This window comes from Callithrix jacchus, chromosome 11 (assembly GCF_049354715.1).
Source record: "Callithrix jacchus isolate 240 chromosome 11, calJac240_pri, whole genome shotgun sequence".
In the NCBI taxonomy this organism is placed as follows: Eukaryota; Metazoa; Chordata; class Mammalia; order Primates; family Cebidae; genus Callithrix; species Callithrix jacchus.
In genome coordinates this window covers 26,731,067-26,755,534 of record NC_133512.1, presented here as the reverse complement: position 1 = coordinate 26,755,534, position 24,468 = coordinate 26,731,067, and the positions used below count along the sequence as shown (strand labels likewise).

Here is a 24,468-nt window from a genome sequence, read left to right as displayed (position 1 = left end):
TCATTCCCCATGCACTCTTCCTTTGAGTCTAGGAGTTGTTACTAATAACTCCTGCCATTCCTAATGATGTTTTTACTGCTTTCTTTCTTGTAGAGAAGCGGGTAGAGAGAATCAATTTGTATCTTTACCCTCAACTTGACCATGGCTTTTGGCAAATAGACTCTCTTGGCTTTCTATGACCAACTTTTAAATAGGAGCAGATAGACACTTGGGTCACAGTTCTGTGGTGACAAGGGCTTTGTAGTCTTAGCTGCTGGAACATTCAAGGAGACAAAAAGGCACACAAGACTTTCACACATACTTTGATGCTAACTACAGCAAGTTGCAAGGCCATTTCTCTGCTGAGACTTCTTTATTCTGGTACAGTAACTTATAATTTGTTTGTTTGTTTGTTTGTTTTTGATCCAGCCTGTGGGGGAGGGGTATTAGCTCTCTGCTTTCATTTTCTCTCAGTTGGAATGAAAGGGCAGCGATGGCATGTTCTGAAACTTCTTTACCTGCAGCTGTGTGACTGGGTGATTCCTAGGAAGAAAAACTATTAGCAAGAAGATGAAGTGATCTAATTGTCATGGATTCGGGCCTGGATGATTTCATTTACCCCCAGGACTGCCTAGGTGGCTGCCATTAACATGGAAAGGTCTAAAACACAGGGGATGAAAATGCTTTAGGCTCAAAATTGCTCCATTATAGCCTCTATGTTCTGAATACTAGTTCAAGCAATGTTTCTGAGGAGTGATGCAGGAATTATATATTCCCTCTTTTTATTGCTATTATTTGTACTTAGGACTTTTTTTTTTTTTGTCTTTCTTGCTTACCTGACGGAGGCTTAATTCATTAAGAAAAAGCTAAAGAAATGAACTCTCTCATTTTTAATTAATCAGTGAATTGACTCTATATGAAAACTGAACTTGATGTACTGGAGCTATGTAGGATTTACCCACCATGGAAATAAAAATGTCTCCTTTTGACAGAATGGAGAAAGCTGACTGGATAGAGTTGCCAAATAAAATTTAGGCTGCCCAGTGACTTTTGAGTTTTAGATTGATAGCATATCTGGGGGTGTATAAGCATGTCCCAAATAATGGGGCACTATTATAAACAGGTCACAGTTATGCCCCTAAGTGTATTTTTTTTATCTGAAATTCACATGTAACCACGTTTTATTTCTATTTGCTAAGATATTTTAATTAAAAGATGAAAACTGAAGGTTATGAGAAAAATCATTCATTTTACCCTGTAAACTTTCACTGTAATTTTTCATTAACAACTTACCTAATTATCATTGTCTTATTGTACATAATTGGGAAATGATATAATACTGAGGTTCAAACCTTAACAAAAAGGAAGCAATAGTCCTAATAATTATAACAAGTCCAGAGTTCATTACTTGTTTCATAATGGAAACACATAAGAGTTTTTCTTAATCAGTTTCCCAACTAGCTATTGAAACTGATTGTGATTATGATAACATGTAGAATCTATATCTGCTACTTAGGGCACCAGAGTGCTGCCTGAGTAGCCTTACTCAGAACTTCTCTATAAGTACTGTTCAAGTGGGCATCCAACTTTCTGGGAGATACTGATCTTTTGTCTTTTGGGGCTGCCTCAGGAGCAGGGCGGGTCATCTTCCAGAGCAGGCTCCTCTGGGACTCTAGAGAGAGCCCAGGTGGAGCTGGGTGCAGAGCTGCTCTGCACATCTGAAAAGCTGGAAAGCACTGACCAAAATATCAGAGTACTATTTAGGCATGTTGGAAATCCTGCAGAGTTTGCATAGTTACAAGATGATTTCCATATACTACAAAGGTAAATCAAACAAGTTGATAAATTTTAGGAAGAAGGAAATAATATAGAGAAAATAACATTTTCTTTGATGATACTTAGAATTATACCACAGAGTACAAAAGAAAATATTTTTAAGTGTATCCAATCTGATTATAAAAATAATTCATAAACGTAATAGAAGATTATTAAGGAGCATATGAGGAAGTGTTATGTTTTTTGTTGTTATGGTTTCTATCTAATTTGGTTCTGAGTTCTCTCTCTTGAGTGACAATAAGCCAAGATAGCCGCTTTTCAGGAGATTGTTGACTGGGGGAGCATTAGGTTTGGGTGTGTCAGTCAGGTGAGACACATGAAGCCGTAAAAATAAAATGCATGAAATGGAAGAAATGTATTAGTCACAAGTCCCCAGCTAGGGATGCTGACAGGAGGCCTACAGGAAGCCCCCAGGGAGCTCAATCAGTAGAAGAGAGCAAGAGAGAGAGAGAAAGAGAGAGAGGGAGTCTGTGGATCTTTATTAAGATCCATGGATGTTATTCTCTAGGCTTTCCCATAGGGTTGTGGATTGGCTAGTTTGAAGAAAACACACACAAAATGGAAAGCTTATTTACATGACTTTGATGTTGATCATTAGGTTTTATCTTGGCAGCTGTGGGGTGTGTTGGATTTGGGGTCAGTGAGATGAGGAACAAGTGGGCTACAATTGCAAACAACCACATAAGGAGAAGTTTTAACTGAGCTGAAGGTAATAGAGTATTACTGCATTTTAAACACTTATATCAGGCCTAAAAATGGATGGCAGAGGAGTAATATATTAAACAAATTTATGACAGGAAGAAAATAATCATCCCAATCCACCAAGAAAAGTTCCCTGCTGGCATTCTGAACTAATTCCTTTCCATTTGGAGATAATATGTTATATATGTGAGTTTGTAACATGTTTATTTTATTTTGCTGTATGTTTGCTTATTGTATCATGAACATTTTCCAGTGACATTGAAGTTTATAGTAACAACAGTTTTAATATTGGGTATTTGAATATTTAAAACTGAATAATTCTGCATTAAAAAAGAAAAGAAATTGAAAAGAAAAAGCATTATTTTCTGTTTGTTATGTTGTCCATTAATAAGGACAGTTTTATTTCTTCCTTTCTAATTGTGTTTCTTTTCTTGCTTTATTGATCTAACTAGGACATTCTGAAAAAAGTTGAATGGAAATGAGAGCAAACATCCTTGTGTCATTTGTGATTTGAGGAGGAAGTACTCAGTCTTACATTGTTAGGTATGATATTAGCTGCAGGATTTTTCCAGATACCCTTGCAGTTTGAAGAAGTATTTCTATTCCTAGCTTGTTAAGAGTTTTTGATCATGAATGTGTGTGAATTTTGTCAAATCCCTTTTCTGCATCTGCTAAGTGATCACATGGCTTTTCTCCTTTATTCTGTCATTATGGTGAATTTTGTTCATTGATTTGTTAAAGTGTTTAATGCTTTATGAGAAATGAACTTGCAGAGTAGAAAGGGTGAGGAAAAAGAAAACAGAAAAATGCCAAACAGATACAAGATGATGTTTTAGTAAGCTGGCCAAGCAAGTTGGTTACTTCACAGACATGTACTAGTTGTTCAGCCATTTACAACATCTCTGCACAGATGTTTTAATAATAAACCAGTTTCACATTTGTGAAGCAAACCCTGCTTGGGTTATCCATTTTACATATGGCTGGATTTATTTGCTAGTATTTTGTTAAAGATTTTTGTATCTATGTTTATTAAGAATATTGATTTATAATTTGTTTTCTTGAAATGCCTTTATCAGGTTTTGGTTTCAGAGTTATACAAGGAATTGAAAAGATTTTTTTTTTTTTTTACATTCAGAAAAAAAATTGTATCACATTGGTGTTATTTCTTCTTTAAATTTTTGGTAAAATTCATCTCTAAAGGCATCTGTGCCCAGGGTTTCTCTATGAGAAGGATTTTAATTCCAAATTCAATTTCTTCAATGGATACAAAGCTCTTAAAAAATCATTTTTTTCCTCATGTTAATTTTAGTCCGTTGAGTTTTCAAAAAACATTGTCAATTTATCTCTTCATCAAATGTATTGTCATGAAGTTTCTTGATAACATGTTTACATTTGTTAACACTCACAGAATCTGTTGTGATAGCTTCCTGTTCTTTTTATCAATTGATATAAAATGATTTTATCAATTGTTTGAAACTTTTAAAGAAATGACAGTTGACTTTTAGAATTACTTTATCTGTTTTAACATTTTATTGATCTTTACACTTTTTAAATTTTTGAATTTAATTTTTTTGTTTCCCTGTCTTCCTAAAATAGAGGCAGAGTCATTTATTTTCTAAATATATGAATTTTAAACTGCATTTTCTCTAATTACTTACTCTGCATTCTACACATTTTGATTTATTGTATTTTCTTTATATTTTAGTTCAAATATTTAAAAATTTTTTTTCCTATGATTTCTTCTTTGACCCACTGGTCATTTAAAATGTTATGGTTAAATGTCCAAATACGTGAGAACTGTTTAGGTACTTTATTATTAAGGGTTTCTAATTTAAGGATGTTTTATCTGAATATATGATCTGTATAATTTTGATCTTTTTACATTTATTAATATGTGTTTTGTGGCCCAGTATATGGTCTAGGTCAGGGATCTCCCACCCCCAGGCTGTGGATCAGTATTAGTCCCTGGCCTGCTAGGAACCAGGCCACACAGCAGAAGGTGAGTGGCAGGTGAGCAAGCATTGTTGCCTGGGCTCTGCCTCCTGTCAGATCAGCCATGGCATTAGATTCTCATAGGAGTGTGAACCCTATTGTGAACTGCATATGCAAGGGATCTAGGTTGTGTGCTTTTTATGAAACTCTAATGCCTGATAATCTGAGCTGGAATAATTTCATCCTCAAACCATTCCCTGCCACCTCCACATTCCTCCTTCCATTGGAAAAACCGTTTTCCACCAAATCAGTCCCTGGTGCCAAAAAGGTTGGGGATCGCTGGTCTGGGTGAATGTCCCATGTGCATTTGGGAAGAATTTGTATTTTGCTTGGTGGAGTGTTTGGTTAAAATGCCCATGAGGACAAATCTTTTATATTCTTTCTGAATTTCTGTCTACTTTTCATGTTTATCAGGAGAGATGCTAAATCTCCAGCTGTGAATTAGATTTGTCTGCTTCTTTAGTCTTGTCAATATTTGCTTCATGTCATTGGGAACTATTTTATTGTATTTTCATTTAAGATTGAGGCTTCTTGATTTGACTTTTATTATGATAAAATTTCTTCTTTACTCTGCTAATAGTTTTTGTCTTGAAACCTCCTTTATCTGATATTAATGTAGCTCTATCAGTTTTCTGCTTAGTGTTTGCATGTTAAATTTTTTCTGTCCTTTTACTTTCAACCTCTCCTGTTTCTATATATTTAAAGTTCATTACTGTAAGCAACGTACAATTTTTTTTTTCTATCCAGTTTGACCATCTCTATCTTGTAGTTGGGCGTTTGTCCCAGGCACATTTAATGTAATTATTGACATGTTTTGTTAAAATACTACCCTGTTGGAATTTGCTTTCTATTTGTTCATCTATTTTTTATTTGCATTCCTCTTTTTTCTGTCTTATTAGGGACATATGGTTGAATTACAAAATTTTAAATTAAATTTTTTCTTCTCTTTTTAAGATTTTTCTTATGATCTTTAAAAATTTTTTTTCTTATGTTTCAGTGTTTTCCCTAGAGTACCACTGTCTAATAAAGCTTTCTACAATGATGGAAACATTCCAGTCTGCACTGTGCAATATAGTAGACCACTAGCCATATGTGCCTTAGGAGCACTTGAACTATGGCTAGTACAACCAAAGAACTGAATGTTTAATTTTATTTAATATGAATTAATTTAAATGTAAATAGCCATATATGGGTAGTGGTTACCTTGTCAACAGCACAGTTCTAGAGATTATAAGATTTGCCTAACCTCAGCATCTATCATTAAAATATATTACACTGCCGGGAGTGGTGGTTCATGCCTGTGATCCCAGCAATTCGGGAGGCCAAGCCGTGCAGATCAACTGAGGTCAGGAGTTTGAGACCAGCCTGACTAACATCGTGAAACCCCATCTTACTAGAAATACAAAAATTAGCCAGGCATAGTGGTGGGTGCCTGTAATCCCAGCTACTTGAGAGGCTGAGGCAGGAGAATCGTTTGAACCCAGGAGGCAGAGGTTGCAGTGAGCCGAAATCACGTCACTGCACTCTAGTGTGGGTGACACAGGGAGACCTTGTTTCAAAAAATAAATAAAATAAAATATATTATAGTTTCATAATGTAAAAACCTTATAATAGTGCACTTCCAAATACCACTCTCTTACCTTTATGTTCTTGTTTTCATATATTTTGATTCTATAGATAGTAGAATCTCATAGTACCTTGCAAATATTAACCAATCATTAAATTTAAATGTATTTTATCTATCAGTTGGATTACATGCAGATAGACTCAATAGATATGTAATTAATAATTATATGTGTATAAATATAGAGGTACAATATTTGTATATGTGTGTGTGTGTGTGTGTGTGTGTGTGTGTGTGTATTCCTAAACATGATGGAAATAACTTTTAAGGATTTTTTTAAGTCAAATTTTTACTTCCTGTTAAATCAGTTTTCTAACTCATATAATTTGTCTTCAACTTAAAGGTCTTTTAAAAGCACTTTCTTTTATAATATGGTCTGCTGAAGATGAATTCTTTCAGCATTTTTTTAACATCTGAAATGCTTTGTTTTTAATTTTTGAAGAATATTTTAACTGGCTCTAAAGCTATAGATTCACATTGATTTTCAGTTGTTTGTTTTGATTTTAGAAGGGTAAATGTCTTTCAATTATCTCTGGCCTTATTTTGCTGCTGCTAAGAGATCAAGGATCATTCTTATTTGTTGTTCTTCTCTGTGTAATGTGTCTTTTTCTTTTAGATACTTGTAAAATAGTTCTCTTTATCTTCAATTTTCAGAAATTTGACTGTGGGGTAACTCAGTGTAGTCTTCTTGCTTGGGAGTTACTGAGCATCCTGGATCTGTAGTTTAATATGTTTCTTCAGTTTAGGAAAATACCAGGCTATTATGATTTGAAATATTTATTCTCTATTCTGTGTCTTTTCTCCTTCTGGGGCTTCAAAAACACAGAAAATCACTTGATATTTTTCTATTAGATCTTGGGTGTTATGTCCCATTTTGAAAATCTTCTTTTCTTTGTAGTTCTGCCTTGATAATTTCTACGGACTCATCTTCAAGTTCAATTATTTTCTCCTCTGTTGTGTCCAGTCTGCTGCTATACTCATAAGAATTCTTCATTTCTAGCACCACTTTCTTTTTCGTGTCTTGCATTATTTTTGTGTGTTTCTTCAGCACTTTTCATCTTCCTATTGGAAGTTCCCTCTATTCACATATTTTCTGTGTTTTCAACTAGATTCTTTAGCATATGTATTATAGTTGTTTTAAAGTCCCTGTCTGATAATTTCACCACCTTGTCGATCTCTTGGTCTAGTTGCTAATATTATTCCTTATAATTTCTAAAAACCACTTTTATTTCCCTAATTACAAGTAAATGTAAGCATTTTTCAATAAGCTTATTAGTCATTTGGATGTCTATGTATTATTTAGACTTTTATTGTCTTTAGTTATTTGGAAGCTTTTATATTTTGGTATAGCCAAATTTTGTAATCTTTTGTTTTAAATCTTTTTGAATTTTTACCTTGATTTAGAAGGGCTCTTCTACGTTAAGTCATAAACACACTTTTCTATGTGTTCTTATAGTTTTTGTTTATTTTGAAGGTTCCCTTATTATTTCATCTGGAATTTATTTTAGTCAATAGTGTGAGGTAGAAATTTAAATACTTCTTTTCCAAATGAGTATCTTCTTATTACAAGACAATTTATTGAATAGTTTATTCTTTTAACACTGATTTGAAATTTCATCTTCATCATAGTTTTAGATTAATTTTAGACTAATATATACATGATTTCTGATTAATAGTCCATTTTGGAGGGAATAATGAGTGTTCTCTGGGTACAAATTTATAGGCATATGCATATATAGTTCTCAAAAATGTTAAATATTCTTATTTAACACAATATACCTATATTCACTCTTTTTTCTACTTAATCTGTCAAATTCTGGGACAATTGTACTGAAAACTCTCATTTTGACTTAAATTCTCAATTTCTATTCTATTTATTGTTCTTTACCTTTATATGTTCAAAAATTATGTGGTAGGTACAAAAGCTCATTATCTATCTTTTACAAATGAGGATAGTCTTATAATGTGATGTATACATATGATATTTTAAATATTTTCTACTTAAAATTCAATTTTATTTTATATTAATATTGACGTAGGCATTTTTGAAAGCATTTCTCTGAGGTATATTTTTCTTCATTTTCAGGTCTGTTTTTTTCATGGATATATTTTTTTATAAATGCTATAGGTTGTACTTGAAAAAAAAACCTCATCTGAGATTGTCTATCATTGAATAGATAAATTGAACTCATTTATATTTTTTATTACTACACATATAGTAAGACTTATAGTTGTCATGTAATTTTGTATTTTCTATTTTCCTCCATTTCTTTATCTTCTCCAATTTCTTCCATTTGTTGATCTGATTGTTGGTTTTTATTGTTTTTGATAATCTTATTTTTTTTAAGTTCTAAAGGATTAAAAGAAATAAATGTATGTCTATTTTTCTAATGGTTACCCTTAAATTTTTAAAGCACATATTTAAACAATTTCTAGATTTACTCAGGTTATTATTCTCCCTTTAAATACAAAGAAATTAAAGTCTAATTTTATGAATCACAAGAAAATATTAAAGACCATTGGCAATCCTCCTCATTATTAAAAGATAAGAGAATAATATGAACAACTTTATGTCATACACTTGAAAATCTAGATTAAATTAGGAAACTTTTCAGTAAACATACCTTACCAAAACTGATACAGATTAATAGAAAATCAGAACATTATTCTAACTAAAAAATTGAGTACATAATTGCAAGCCTTCCACAAAGGAAAATCAAGTTACAGACGACATAGTTGATGAATATTTTTAAACATTTAAGAAAAAAAATCCAACAACCTTAAATCTATCCAGAGAATAGAAAAAGAGGACATTTTTTACGAAACATTTTATGAGACCAATGTATTTTGCTACTGACATTTGACAAGAGCATTATGAGAAAGAACAAATACTGGCCAATATCTTTTATTAATATGGAATAAAAAAACTCAAGCAAGATATCAGCAAACTGAATACAATGGAGATATGTAAATTGTCGTACATCCTGGCCTTGTGTGTTTTATTTTAGGATTGCAAGACTGTGTAATGTTGAGAAAATCAACTAATATAATTCACTACATGAACAAAATAAAGTAGAAATGTCTTATGATTATGTTGGTAGAAAAAAATTACTTGATATAAACCAGCATTTACTTATTTAAAAATGTAGAAAACTACTGATAAAATACTTAAGTTAGATTAAGAGATATTTTTAAAGTTGTATGTCAAAAAACATCTTATTAATGATACAATTAAAAAGATTCCCCTTATAATCGAAAGCGAGACAAAGATGTCTGGTTTATATTTTGTGCTTATAAACCAGTTCTTACCTCATTGCTTCCAAAATAATTCTACATTCTAAATACCTCTGAACCACATCCATGTCACCCAGTGAGGATTCTTTTGCTAGACATCCCCCCATTCTAGTAGTCACATTTGGTCTGTGACTTCATATAAACCCAGGGCTCCATTGACCAAGGTGTTGCCAGTATTCCTTTGGCTGTTTCTGAGCCATCTACCAAGCTGTTTGTTAATTATATGTCATAAATACATATCATATGTGTTTCTCTATTCTATTCTTCTTATCCTTCATAGTCTCCTGCAGTGGTAAGGACAAGTTGCTTTGAATTTGCTAATAGAGACTGATTAGCAAAACCTGAGTCATTAAGAATGTTGAGAATGGGGAGATAAGTAGATGGAAGAAGCTGCTGTTGTCCACATATGGAACTGATTGGTCATGCAAAAATATCTCAAGTAAGGAAATAGATGTAGCTGGAACTGACTACTGTGGCTCCCTCTCTTTGGCTCCTAACAAGATCCTGAAGCTGAGGTGGTGGCCTCTAGTCATAAATCTGGGGTAGTAAGAAATGGGCTTCCATTTAGGATTGCTTCCATGAAATGACTAGTGAGGATCTTTAGTGTCAAGGTGAGTGACTGTTTGAGGCCAAAGCATGGGGGTAAAAGAATTTACCAAGACAGGAATTAGTTTAGAAGGACAAATTTATTAAAAGGGGAAATATATTACAAGAATACAATGGGCAAGACAGCAAAAGGAAGTCTGTCTGCCAAGAAGAAGGGCCTGGAGGGGAGTTTTATAAGGTGGCTAAATGCTTGTGGACAGGATGCCTGGATACAGGTAGGCTGTGATCTGAACACTTATAACAGGTTGCTTGGGTGCTAGCGGGTCATTTGCAGTTGACCCCATTTCTCAGAACATTTGCTCCTCTCTACCCCAGCTAAGCCCATTCTTTCTTTTTTTTTGAGACGGAGTTTCGCTCTTGTAACCCAGGCTGGAGTGCAATGGCGCGATCTCGGCTCACGGTAACCTCCGCCTCCTGGGTTCAGGCAATTCTCCTGCCTCAGCCTCCCGAGTAGCTGGGATTACAGGCACGCGCCACCATGCCCAGCTATCTTTCATTTTTTTAAGCCCATTCTTTCATTTTTCTTTTAACTCTTTAGGGCTCCACATTTAAGACAGGATCTCAAAGTTGGAAAGCACTTTAAGTTTATCAAAGTCAGCCTGACTTAATGCAGGAATCTTTTCAACAATGTATCAATAGCCTATTTCTGCATATGGGGGTTTTGTTTAGAACAGGCTGTCTTCACAACATAATCAATAAGATAGAAAGTATATAATATAGTGTCTTGTGATCATTTATAAGGAATAAGATCTTTTCCTGTCTCTCTATTCCTCAAGATTTCATGGTTATGATCAGGTTAAGAGAGGAAGCATGGTGGCATCTCTGACTACAGAAGAATAAAAATTACTGCTAGCATTTGCCTCTGTAAATAAAGACATGTAGAAAAGAAGATTTAGACATAGGAGCTGGCTTAACTCTTTTCACTCCCAGCTATTTCTTTGTTTTCCTGAACAGAGCACTTTCCTAGTTATGTAATTAAGAACTTTACTATTTTAAGAGTTAAAGACAGAGGAGTAAACACTGGGGTCTATTGGGGGGAAAAGGGGAGGGCCAGTGGGAGGGGGAGGTGGGGAGGGATAGCCTGGGGAGAAATGCCAAATGTGGGTGAAGGGGAGAAAGGAAGCAAAACACACTGCCATGTGTGTACCTACGCAACTGCCTTGCATGTTCTGCTCATGTACCCCAAAACCTAAAATGCAATAAAAAATTAAAAAAAAAAAAAAAAAGACAGAGGAAAGAAACAGGAAAAGCCACTCAACAGTCAAAGGCAGGTTTATTTTGGAGATAACCTAGAGGGGCTTCTGGCCAATTTGGGTCAGGAGCACTCTCTCTTACAGACAGAGAGTATTTAAGGGTTCAGGGCAAGAGAACTTAACACAGGCGTGGCATGTGTTTCCCATTTTTATTAAAAGACAAATCAGCTCTGGTTTGCTTTATTATACTTGGCTTAATAGTTTGCATACAGTGTAGCAAGAATAATTATTTGTTACATAGGCCTTTTAGAGGGATTTTCAGTGAAAGATCCCAGGCACTGTTCGATCTGCGACAAATCAAATATGAAAAAAGGGACATGATATTTAGAGAATGATCCCAGATGCTGTTCAGTCTGTGACAAATCAGACATGGAGAAAGGGACATGAATGCGAGCAATGTCTTCAACCCCAGCCACTTCCCAGAGAAGAAGAATGGGAGAGGTGGTTTCTGAACGGATAACAGTTGGAGAAGGAGGAGGAGCAGAGTTTGGGGCTGAAGGCTGGGGGCAAGAGGGGCCACTGGAGCAGAGGGTTTGGACAGGCAAGAAGCAGATGCAAGGGGATGAGAATATGGAGGGGTTCGTCTGCAGGGTCAAAAGGGGTTTTGGAGGAAGGAGACCCAGGAAGGGTTTTCATTAAGAAGAACTGGGTGTCCCTAAGATGTCTTTGAGCTTAGCCCTGCTGGTCCTCTGAGGACCAATGTGGCAGAACAGACTTTTCCTGGGTACTGTGAGAAAGCCAGGGGAGGGAAGAGCTTACCAGTTGGCTGGATTAGTATCCAATGTTTGATATTCCAGTTGGAAATAGCAAAGGGCCTCTTGGACTGAAGCTGCATGAGGAAGAAATGAGAGAGAGAGAGAGAGAGAGAGAAGGGAGGATGAGGGAGGAGGAGAGGAGAGAACAAAATATCTATTGCAGGTGGTCAGAAATGGATTCCTGAGACTTGAGGGTTTTGAGGCTTGCTGGAGAGGAGCCCCAGCCTGAGCTTTGCAGGCCCCTTCAGGTTAGTTGGCCTCCTCATGCAAATTGCTTAAAAAGTGAAGTGAGAGGCAAGATGGAGTGGGTGGCCAGAGACTCTCAGGATCTAGTGGGACAGTCAGTTGCTGTCCACTGCTTCCCGGTTGCAAAAGATCTTCTACCCCCAACACTTGTCTCCAGTTTTGGCACCAAACATAAGAGCTAAAGAAAGAGGAAAGAAGCATAAAAAGTGGCTCAACAGTCAAAGACAGGTTTATTTTGGAGATAAACATGAGATGCGCTTCTCATTGATTTCAGTCAGGAAAACTTTTTCTTACAGATTAAGATTATGTAAGGGTTCAGGGCAAGAGAGCTTATCACAGGCTTAGAATGTTTCTGTGTCGGGGAGAAGTTTATGGCAGGGTTGGAATATCTGGTTGGAGAGGTGGTTATCTTTGGGCTGACATCTCTCTAGCCAGTGGGCAGGTTTTCCCGGAGCTGGCATGTGTCTGGTTGGGGAGAGGTTTGGAATGTTTCTGGTAGAAGATATTATTTGTGGTTTATGGTCACGCTGACATTAACCATTAGGCTAATGCACTTTAGATTTAGGCAGTTTTCGATGAAGGTGAATTTAAAATGGCAGGGCTTGTCCAAGATGGCGATGCTTTTGCTCACCATATACAGTTAATATTGTGTATTTCCACTATCAGTAAAAGAGTTTCTCTTGCTCCACATCCTTGCCAGCATGGTGTTTTCAAGTGTTCTGGTTGTTGTTGACCATTTTAATAGGTGTTTAGTGGTGTCTCATTGTTGTTTAAATTTCCATTTTTTCTGATGATAAAGTAAGTATCTTTTCATATGCTTATTTTTCATCTGTGTATGTTTTGGTAAGTTATCTCCTATCTCTCTCTTTTCTTTTTTAGTTGGGCTGTTTGTTTTCTTACTGTTAAGTTTTAAGAGTTCTATGGATATTTTAGTTTATAGTTCTCTCTATCAAATAAATTCTTTGCAAATGTTTTCTCCCACTCCATGGCTTGCCTTTTCATTTTCTGCTGACACTGTATTTTACAGAGCAGAAAGTTTTAATTTTGATGCAATCCAGTGTATCACTTTTTTGCCTCATGGATTGTCCCTTTGGTGTCATATCTAAATATTGATTGCCAAATCCAAGGGCATCTAGATTTTCTCCTGTCTTATCTTGTAGTTTCATAGTTTTGCATTGTACATTTAGGTCTATAGTCCATTTTTAGCTAATTTTTGAGCTAGTGTTTTGCATGTGATGTCCAACTTTTCTAGCATCACTTGTCAGACTACTTTTCTCCATTGTATTGCCTTTGTGCTTCTTTGTCAAAGACCAGCTGAGTATTTTTACATCTATTTATGGGCTTTCTATTGTGTTCTATTTTATTTTCAGCACAATATTGAAAAGGAGTAGTAAGATGAAGCATTCCTGCCTTGTTCTTGACCTTAGTGGGACAGCTTCTAGTTTTCATCATGAAGTATGATGTTGCCTATAGATTTTTTGTAGATTTTTTTTTATCAAGTTGAAGATTCCTAGTTGACCAGTTATTTTAAAGATAATAGAGAAGGTACATGGAAGGCAGGTGAGACAGAGTCCACTAAAAATTTCCTTAAAAGAAATAACCATCACAGAAGATGACCTGTTATTTCATTAAACTAAATACTAAAGAACATATGTTTGATTATCACAAAGCCACTGCTTAGCAGCCCTTTGGTGAAATTTGTGCTGTAATGTTTCACATGTATTTCAATCTTCTTGTCTGAAAAGTTTGCATATTTATTCATAATCCTGTCTTCACGAGCCAGAACCAAGGGTTCCTCTTCTAACAAGGTTTTTCTATGCCCCTCAAATAAAAAACTTTCTTCTTTAATATTTGAGAATCATTCTTTTTTATCTTTTCTTAAGATGCATATTACATTCTGCCTCATAATGTAGTTTGTAAGAAGTATTGCCTGTAATTAAATGTAAGTTCCTTTAAAGATTGTTTATATACAGTAGACACTCAAATATTTAAATTGAATTAGTAGATGCCATTGAATCTATTGATTTAATAGCTCATTTATACAGTTTACTTTTATAAGCAACTTCTAGAGCATGATATTGTGCCTGACATGATAGAGACTACAAAAAAAGTAAGTCATAATTCCAGTGTACTGAGAGCAGAGTCCAGTGTTAGAAGTAACCATTTATTCATTGAACAGTTATTGCTAATCATCCACTTTTATCTATGTCTTGAACTATGTAGCACAAATACTAAAATGAATAAGTCATGGTCATTGCCTTCCAGGAGTTCATTTAGTTGGTGGGAAAGGTAGAGGTGTAAATAAGCCTCTCAACTTATGTGTGAAGAGGCTACAATAAGGGGCTGTACAGGTTGCTGCGAGTGTCAGCAGTAGGTTAGAGTCTGGGGTGGAGAGTGATAAAGAAAGAATTTTCTATATTAGAATAAATTCTATTTGAGCTTAATGAAACAGCATCTAGTGAAGAGAAGACTGGTGCTTATAGAGAGATCTGAATTTAGTAGGGTCAACAGGATGATGCATCTGGGAAAAAGTAGTTCTGTGCATCCATAATATGGTGTCCATGAAGAAACCTGGATTGCAGTGATGTTGGAATAGGAGATGAGAGGTGTATCACAGATGCCCTCTCACTTTTCACTGCCCCTCCCCAAGATGAAGCAAAGCAAATGTTGAGACAGCAAGAGGAGACATGGTGGATGAAGAGGGAAATCATGGAGAAAAGAAAAAACTCTAAAGTTGAAAAGGGACTGAAACAGGGCTAGCAGTAGATGAATCAGTTTATCCAATGTTATCAGCCTTGAAGTCATTTTAAGTTTCCAAGAAGCAGTATATACAGTCTTTGAATTAATAGTTTTTTGCTTATGTTTACCAGTAAAAGATGAATACTCCAACCCCAGGAAGACTGACTTTGGGTTCCATCTTGGGCACAGCTGCCTTGCCTTTAAATCCAGCTTTCTCCTAAATGGCAGGAGTGAGCACCCTTCACATATTTTGTGGTGGGAGGAAGCCACCCTTCACATATTTTGTGGTGGGAGGAAGCAAGTCATCACAGACTGCATGTTCCTCACAGCAGAGTGTTGACAGAATGCTCTATTCCCCAAGCTCTGCCTCTACCTCACTGAATCATTTGGAAATCTTTGCAAGTGTTTGTTGGATAGGGAGGGAAAGCAGAAGGACATTCCTGGCTTGACTTTGTTGCTTGAGTTTTTGAGTGATCTTCCAAACCTTTGAGTGATAGGAATAATTTATTATTCTTACTTTTATTATTTTGATGACTACAACTTTAAAATGTCTTTAAAATATCAACTCCATTGGCCAAACATTAAGCAGGCTATGTGGAGGCTAAAAACAGAATAGTAAACCTATTATATCTTCTTTTTTCTAATTCTCTCATATTATGCAAAAGGAAATTACATTCCAAGAAAACTTGAAACTGCATGCCCAATGTCATACAGCCAGTTGAAAACTATTTACTGATTAATTAAAAATAAATTACTTTTTTTGTTTCTTTGGCAATGGATTAAGATTTTTCATCTGCTTGTTAGCTGTTGGGAGGCACATAAGAGAAGGTAAAAGAAGGCATTTACTCAGATAGTTTGTGTAAAAATGACAGAAGAAGCAGGCATCAAGTGATAACTCAGAAAATTTTGCTTCAAAATAGAGAAAGATTATGAGGTATGTGCGTGTGTGTTTACATATGACTGTGTGTCTATGTCTGTTCATGCATGTGTCTATATGTGTATCAGCTCATAGTTTTTCTAATTCAGATCTACAATGCTATATTTTCTGATTCTGTGTACCTAATCCTGGTTAGTTTGTGCTTTCTGATATGTTGTTTAGCTGCTAAATACCAAACTGCCCTTAACCTTTCCATAGCCAGATTGGCCTTGGTATTCCTCAATTCCTTGTTAGTATTCATTTAAATAGTTTTTCATTCAACAAATATACATTGAGTACATTTTCCATGCAATTATGACATGAATGCTAAGATCTCTGTCCTGAAGAAAATCCCAGAATGGTTAAATGTAAATGGAACACAGTGTAACATGACTTATAAAACAATGTGGAAATATCTTAACAGTGATTCACACTGAACTACGGGATAACCGAGGGGCCTTTAAAGCTACACTCATATAGGGTGGCATGTAGGTAGAAAAGATGAGGCTAGGATTGAGGTATAGATCACTCAAAATATAGGGGTTGGAGAGAAGAAAATCAGCAAAAAAGCTTGAGGAAAAAAGCTTTGAGGTAGGAGAGGTTTATATTAAAAACCAAATTAAATGATTATTTTCATTAAGATGTTATAGTTAACTGCATCAAATGCTGCCAAAAATTCTGAATAATAAGAAGTGAAAGTAGACCACTAGCATCCTGACTCAAGTAGGTTATAAAGAGAAGGGAAGGAGTGGACAGTGCTACAAATGAAAGCATTTTGCTGTAATCCAAGTGAGACTCCAAGTTCTGGCTGATATTAGGATGACAGCATTGGAGGTGGTCGGTCTGAGATATATTTTAATGGCTCCTGTATTAGTTCTCACACTGCTATGAAAAATACTCAAAACCGGATAATTTATAAAGAAAAGAGATTTAATTGCGTCATAGTTCCACAGGGCTGGGGAGACTTCAGAAAATTTACAGTCATGGTGGAAGGAGAAGCAAACAAGTTCTTCTTCCCATGGTGGCAGCAAGAAGTGCAGAGCAAAGTAGGGAAAGCCCCTTAAAAAAACAAGTATCTCATGAGAACTCACTGGCTATCATGAGAATAGCATGAAGGTAACTGCCTCTGTGATTCAATTACCTCCTACTGAGTCCCTCCCATGACATGTGGGTCTTATGGGAACTATAATTCAAGATGAGATTCTGGGGGGGACACGGCCAAACCATTTCAGCTCCTTTTTTTATTTTTTAGTGATTTAATGTGGGAATGAAAGGAATAGAGAAATCAAGGGAGACTCAAAAGTTCTTGGCATAAGCAACTGCCTGAATAGGCTCTGTTAACTGAGATGAAGCACTTCAGAATAAAGGCAGGGATATGGGAGGGTCAAGAAGAAGTCAAGGAAAGAATAAAGAATTCAGTGTGGCACAAAATGTGTATAGACATTCAAGAGGAAATGCGAAGTAAGAGGGAATACCTTGTTATAAAGGAAACTCACAGGCTGGACCAGATTTAAAAATAAGAATTTGGGAATGATCATTGGTTTAATAAAAAAACTAAGGTAGGAGTTGGAGAGAGATTCAAGGTTGTCACATGGAGGATAAATTTCAGATAAGTCACATTAAAGTATATTGTAAACTAAAGGGTATGATCCAGTAAGGAGGACAAAAATGGTCCCCAAGCCAAGTCTGTAAATGGAATGAAAGAGAATGAAATTCTGGTCTGGAAGCAGCAACGAAGGTCATAGAAGAAATTTACACTATCTTGGAGACTATAGTACAGATATTTTAAGGAAGAAATGAAAGGGCCATAGCTTGAGAAGCCCTATCCAGGCTTTAGTTAGAGAAAGAAGATGAAAGGATATTCAGTGAAGAGGTTAGGATGCAGAGGTATTGGTAGGTGACAGGGTATGAGTTCCAGAGGGCACAGGCATAGGGAGAGTCTCCAGGAAGGGTGGAAGATTGGGCCAGATGAAGTGATGTTCACTGCCATTCATAAGTGCACCGCCCAACAGCATGATGTGATTACTTCTGTCATCTTCCAGGGGAGGAAGGATGAGTTAGTTCTCTGAGAGTGCTGGCCTCCCAGGACTGGTCTTTGTTTGTCTAGGTAATATGAGTGGAACTGAGGTTTGTGGTAATCACTTTTTTGAGAATAGAAGGGGTTCTGGAGGCTTTCTTTATAAAATTCCATGAGTGGCATCATGGTTGGAAAAGGGGCAGGTCTTAATGGAACACATGGATCTATGTTGACTTCTCTTCAGTGCTGCTCTTGGGGAAGTCATATGGAGTAGGCAGGGGAACAAAGCAAGCCTGGATACTATTTGAGATACTAGGAAGGCCTGAACAGAGGCTGTGACAATGAGGATCCTTGGATGAGATGTAGAGATGATATTAGTGATCCATTTGGATGCAGAATGGCTTGGGCTGTTCTCCCATTATGCAGTTCTCTTCTTGACCACAGAGTATATTCAGAAATGGTGGCCAAGGGTGGAGCTACAGGCTATAATTATAACCTTAAAATTTGGTCTGCAATTGAAGGAATCTCAAGATTCTGATAAGCACTTCTAACTAATCTTAGGAAAATCCGCATTCTCATAGTCACAGAAATACCCTATTCTCACTCTCCCAAATACATCTACTTCTCAATCATTTAAAATAAGTAATTTCAAGACAACACAGGCTACCCACAAACTAACAGGCTCAAATTTATTTTCTATGAGAAAAATGATTGCATTGATTGGTGATACTTCCTTACTTGAGAGTTCCTGACAGGATAAGAAGCAACATACAGAAGAGGAGGAAAAAGAAAGAAAACTGACCAATATGAGTGGTGATTGTTTTGGATATATTTTTCATTAAATTTTGCCAACAACCCCATAAAGTGTTTATTTCATACCCATTATAGACTATCTATGAGAAAATAGATTATTAGAAAAGTTTGAAAATTTCCCCAAGTTGTCAGAAAGCCAGGGCGGAGATTAAAATCCAGAGTTATCTGACCTGAAAGCACTTGCTCTTTTAACCAGATAAGAACCAGGAAAGCTGACAAAGCCAACTGAATTCCCCTTTTCTAAGTAACCAAGCAATTAAGTTACTTGGGTCAAAGGTGCTGAGAACAGTCTCTGTTCTCCCAGTATGAACAACCGGTTTGGCAAGAAAACCCGTTTGCATAAAGATACAAAAAGTGAAATAACCTCAGAGGACAAGAATGTAATCATTGTCATTGCTTTAAGTGTCAAAGCATCAAATTTTATGATTTCATTGTGGCCCTAAAGGTTCACAGTGAAAAAGGGCATGTAATTTGCTCAAGTTAAGAAAATGTGAAGTAGAATTAATGTAACAAAGTCTTTTTTTCTCATTTGGATTATTTAAAAAATTTTTAAACCTTGATAAGATTTTGGTATTTTTTTTATTTTTCAAGGCATTTGTTTGTTTTGTTTTTACAAAATTGAGTTCTTAGTGCATATATAATTTTGCATCCTCTTTTTTTTTAGTTAAACGTGATACTACAGGCAATTTCCCACATGAATAGAAGTTTCTTGTACACATAAGAATTAATGACGGCATAGTAATCAGAGTAGAAGGGATTTGAAAAGAGAGAAAGTACTGGATTTCCCAGGCACAGAATGACGTGATCCAGAATGAGAATTCCTCCTGGGGCCAAGTCAAAGAAATAGCAAGAACTGAATTCCAAAAGGTCCTTGGGATGGACGGAGTAAAGAGAGAAGTCTGCAGGCAGTCACATGCCATAACTTGTGCCCTGTCTGTCCACTGAACAATTCCAGGATGCCACCTGATCTGTGTCTCTTTCTGAAGGGCTACTCTGGGGGTCAAGTGAGTGAATGCCAAAGGAAGGCCATTCAAGCTTTAGAAAATCCATTTCCAGAAGCAGATTTGTTTACCAACTGGAAGGCATCCACTAAAACAGAGGGAACAAAAGAGGTTTTCTTTATGAACCAGTCCCTGACCCAAGCCTTTAGCAAAGGTTCCCATTTTCTTTGGCAAGCCTTTTTCCTGCTCTTTGGCCAAGTACAGGGGTGCTGGCAGAGAGAATAACCTCACTGGTTGTGTAAGGCTGGAGGCTGAGGTCAAGCATGCCATTCATTATAAGAAGGAAGTTTGAGGATGAAGAACTAAAGCAGCACTTTTATTTAAAAATCTAACAACTTCTCCAGTGTTATATTTGAAAGAGCAGTTGCTAACTTAAAATTTGGCATTATGATACAGAAGCAGCAATTTGAGTACTATCAGCTACTTGATAACTTCATGTTCCCTCCACGGTGCAAACTACCATTCTAAATGAAAGTCACTTTCAGCCAAGGTCGGTGAAAGAGTGAGATTATTTTGGGGATCTTATTTTTCTGTAATACATTGTTCTTTTCTCCAAACCATTTGAGCTTTTATTGAATCTGACATTTCATGGATGTTGCTGAGCATGATTTTGGAGTTTTGGCCCTTGTGAAATTTTGCACTGTCAGTGTTGGGGCTGCCATTGTCATTCATGCTCACAAGACACAAGGCACTGCCAAACAGATTTTTTTTGTCTCCCCGAAAGACCCAAAACCTATGTGAAGCTAAATAACTAAAATTTCAGTGAGATTTTTAAAGGTTGTTTTGTTTAATGTTATGAATTCTAGTATACCAAACAATTCTCTAAAGGTTAGGAATATAATCCAATCTGCACTATTTTGTCTTGTGTTATTACTGAAATTTTTATAATTTGTTACCAGCAGATATTCCTAAAGTTAACTGGCTAAAATATTGACTGCTAATATAAATATATCTATGTATTTTTTCCCTTAATTTTTAACTTATTGAAATGTCTTCTTTTTTTTAAAGTAAAATTGACAGTCCTCATAATTATTAATTTACAATTGCAACAATAAACATATATACTTATACCTGATAGGATTTGAATATATAAAACATGTAAGAAAACTGTGCTGCCAGTTGCATTTGGAATACTCACCTATACTTGAAAGAAAATGCTTATATTTGTAATAAATCTGAGTGGTTTGCCTGCTGCAAACAGATTAGAAATGATGATTTACATGTCATGTAATCAGTGATTATGCATAAGTTTAGCTATCCTAGAAATGCTACTGAAGTGTTTGGCTATTTGGCCATTTCTCTAAACTTGAAGAATAAATGAATGCAAAGTAAAGCATATGTCATGGAGGTAATTGCATCAAAAAGTGTGGTTTGAAATCTTGCTTTGCTGTTTCAGTTTGATATTTGTTGATTCAACACTAACTATGTGCCAAAAATTCACTTAAATTCTAGAGACACATGAATGAGTAAGAGAATGGCCCTTGTTTTCATGCTGCTTATAGTCTGCAGAGACTGAACAATTTATGTTGTTGCTCTAATCTGCTGTATCCTGCTCTTATTCTGCCAGTTTTACAGAATGTTCGTAAGGGTCAAGTTAAATAATGGGGGCAGCTGATACTTTTTGTGCCAGGTGCATAATATATTCATTAAAATATTAATGAATATATTAAATTCATTAAAATAGGATATTTTAATGAAAGGGACACAGATCAGCCATCCAATAGGATATATAGCATAGTCACAGGAACATGCTTGGAGTCCAGTTCCTAGCTTTGAGTCCTGGCTGCCTGTTTGGCTTTGGACATGCAACTTAATCTCTCTGCTCTTCAATTTACCATAAAATTGTGACAATTATATTGCCTCCTTCATTGACAATTAAATTAAGTAATGAATGTTATAGAATTCAGCATAGAATCTAGCACATAATAAGCATTCCACTAAGGTTAACAGTTATTAAAATTCAGTAGAGTGTATCCCCAGTTTAGAAATAAGGGAATGCAAAAAGGTTCTATAGTTTACATAAGGCCACACAACAAGTTGCAGAAATGGGACTCAGCCAAGCCAATCTGTTGCCAAGGCCCTCATTTTTCTCCAATATTTGGATCTCAAAAATAATTTTATAGATATAACTGTTGGATAAATTTGAAGGCTATTTACTGGGTGTGTCCTCAGGTTGAATTTCTTTGCTCTCCATCCACATCCCAGACCACCAAAGCGAATCTCTAGAAGGTACATGTGGTCTGATGACTGGTTAGGCCACTTGAGTCCCAGCTGCCCTGCCACAGAGAGGGAAGCATTTCACCGAATTGAGACAGGGAGCTTGGCTAAGGGGGATGAGCCAGGTTCATGTATGACTGTGAAGCTGGATCGTTCATCTGACTGTAGGCATTCTGGCCTTCTTTCTCCCTTTCACCGAGCCAAGCCCAGAAGCTGAACTCATTGTGTCTGATTTGTTTATGTTTTAAGTTAGTTTGCAGAATTACTCTCCTATGATGGCAGAGAAGTCACAAGGATCTGACAACATTCACGGAGGCCAGGAAAAGAGCAAGAGGGAGCTCCTGAGGTGCACCAAGAGTGTGTGGGCTCCTCTGGATGAGCGGCTGCCCCCTGACCCCGAGGAGGAAAGCCAGAATCTCACCATCCCCATGCTGGGTGAGGACGACCCTCAGGGCTATTCGAAAACATTCCTCTGTGAGTGGTGAGAGATGTCAGAGCTTTTGGCCAAGGGCAGGTGAATTTGGAACAAAAGTGCTTGGCTTTGAATATACCAGTGATCCTGGCATGATGCCAGAAGCATTTATGAAATGGACACTTCTGACTTCTGCTGTAGATATTCAGAACACAGACCTCCTTGAAAGAAGTAGACCAATTAATGAATGAACTCTGCTTCCTTTCCACTCCAACATCCCTCATCCTAAGTCCACAGGACTTTGAAGCTGTGTGGGCTCCAGGCATGAGGCTTCTTTCAGGTCATCAAACATTTTATTAAAAGACTGATTTATTGGGTTCTGCAGGAGGCATTGACAAAAATTTTAATCATTTAAAGAGTAATAAGTAAGAAAATACTTCCAGCAACCTCCTGTCTCCATTATGTGACTGTTGAATGGTCTTTCTTCTTTGCCCATCACCCGATTCATTCAAACTCTTCACAGCAGCTAAAGTGAAGAACAATATGGACCCCCTGTGTCCACCTGGCTTTTATGGTTCACCTGACATCATGTAAGGGGGATAATTCAGGTATCTCACTATTTGGTAGGATAAAGCCAAACAAAATCAGCCTTGAGTATACAGTAGCCAAGCAGAATGGAAACAAATATTTAACAGAAAATGCTGCTTTACATCCTCTCCTTTTTGCCTGTTGACTGTTGAGTCAATGATAAAGATCCACCTTAAAAGACTGGTGCCTTTTTAACACAGGATGCTTTTGGCAATCCAGGGACTCTAGTGCAATTTGTCCCTGGAATGAATGCAAATATGGTTTCTAACCTGGCAGAGAACTCCTTGCAAATAACCATCACTGGCTGGCTGCCTTAGGTAAATGTTGTGATTCAATAAGGAGAGGCTCTGTGGTGATTTATATCCAACTAGAGAAAGACAAAAGTCTCTTATGCTTTCTCACCCTTTGTATGCACACCAGGTAATTTAAAAATTATTCTGACATCTATTGCTCTTCAGTAGTTCTTCTTCTCTCTCACATTTTCTTTCATTTTTTCTTTTTTGAAGTTAATCTTTTGACAAGTTTATAATTCATTCCCAGGAAAGGCTGATCATGGAAAACAGGAGGTTTGGCCTTCAGGAAAAAGAAATGAATATGCTTATGGAAGGAAACATGTGACTAAATATGTGGGAAATAGAGTGACTGAGTGGTGGCTGAGTAAACAGGGTAGCATACTTTTAGCTGGTTGTGCTTTGACTAACTGATCTGTTCTTTCTTATTTGTAGCAGATTCCAAACAAGAAAGTATTCAGCAGTGGCTGGACTCTGGATTCTTGTAAGTGTTTTTTCTGTGTGTGTGCTTTATACATTTCTCCTGCAAAGATCCATGAAAACAGTGTGTGGAATCCTGCCTGGGCAAGGGGCGTGTGTGTAGGGATTTTCATTTTAATTGTACTTGAAGGATTATCCTGTTATTTAAAAACTATGTATCAGTTTAAAACTACAAAATGGAATACTACTTTAGTCCCTGACTGTTCATTGGTTTCTAAAAGTTCTCTCTTACTAAAACCTAACTCTGTATATGCTCTCATCTGTTTAATTATAAAGTAATTTAATATAATTTATTTACACACATTGTTTGACTCACAATACTTTTGTTTCTTTATAGCGTCTCTGCAGATGAAAACTTTCCACAAGTCATTGACCACACTGGTAAGACAAGAGAAGCAGTTATGCTTTGCAAAGCTGAGTAGGAGATATATTAAAATATCTATGTAAATAAATCTTATGAGAATTATCAGAGGTTTCTAGGAATGAACAGCCCTCAAAACCTATCCAATTCAATCCCTTCATTTGATATACGACTGTGACAAAAATGATACGACCTTCCCCAGCAGCAGGTTAAGAGCTGAAACCAAGGCCTTTGCCATATCATCAATAGCTCAGACTATAGCATAAACTCACTGGATAATGAAAATGTTTAATTTTTTCCCATATTGTATTATACTTTTATTTCTGAATCTAGTTTTTTTTCCTATT

The 24,468-nt window shown here is 36.3% G+C and overlaps 1 protein-coding gene across 15 annotated transcripts in view; it reads left to right on the top strand.

Moving 5' to 3' along the window:
- The first annotated feature begins 215 nt into the window (after nt 1–215).
- The window catches only part of ITPRID1 (ITPR interacting domain containing 1), a 122,062-nt gene continuing 97,809 nt past the window's right edge, over nt 216–24,468 (top strand). For 2 of the 15 annotated variants that reach the window (XM_078342486.1, XM_078342484.1), the window contains exons 1-4: nt 216–360; nt 22,244–22,425; nt 23,719–23,764; nt 24,098–24,141. In XM_078342486.1, the coding sequence (XP_078198612.1) occupies nt 22,263–22,425; nt 23,719–23,764; nt 24,098–24,141 (253 nt within the window). In that variant the 5' untranslated portion in view covers nt 216–360; nt 22,244–22,262. Of the gene's footprint in view, nt 361–22,239; nt 22,465–23,715; nt 23,765–24,097; nt 24,142–24,468 lie in introns of all 15 variants that reach the window. The other 13 variants (XM_078342485.1, XM_078342483.1, XM_078342482.1 and 10 more) reach the window with 7 other exon arrangements.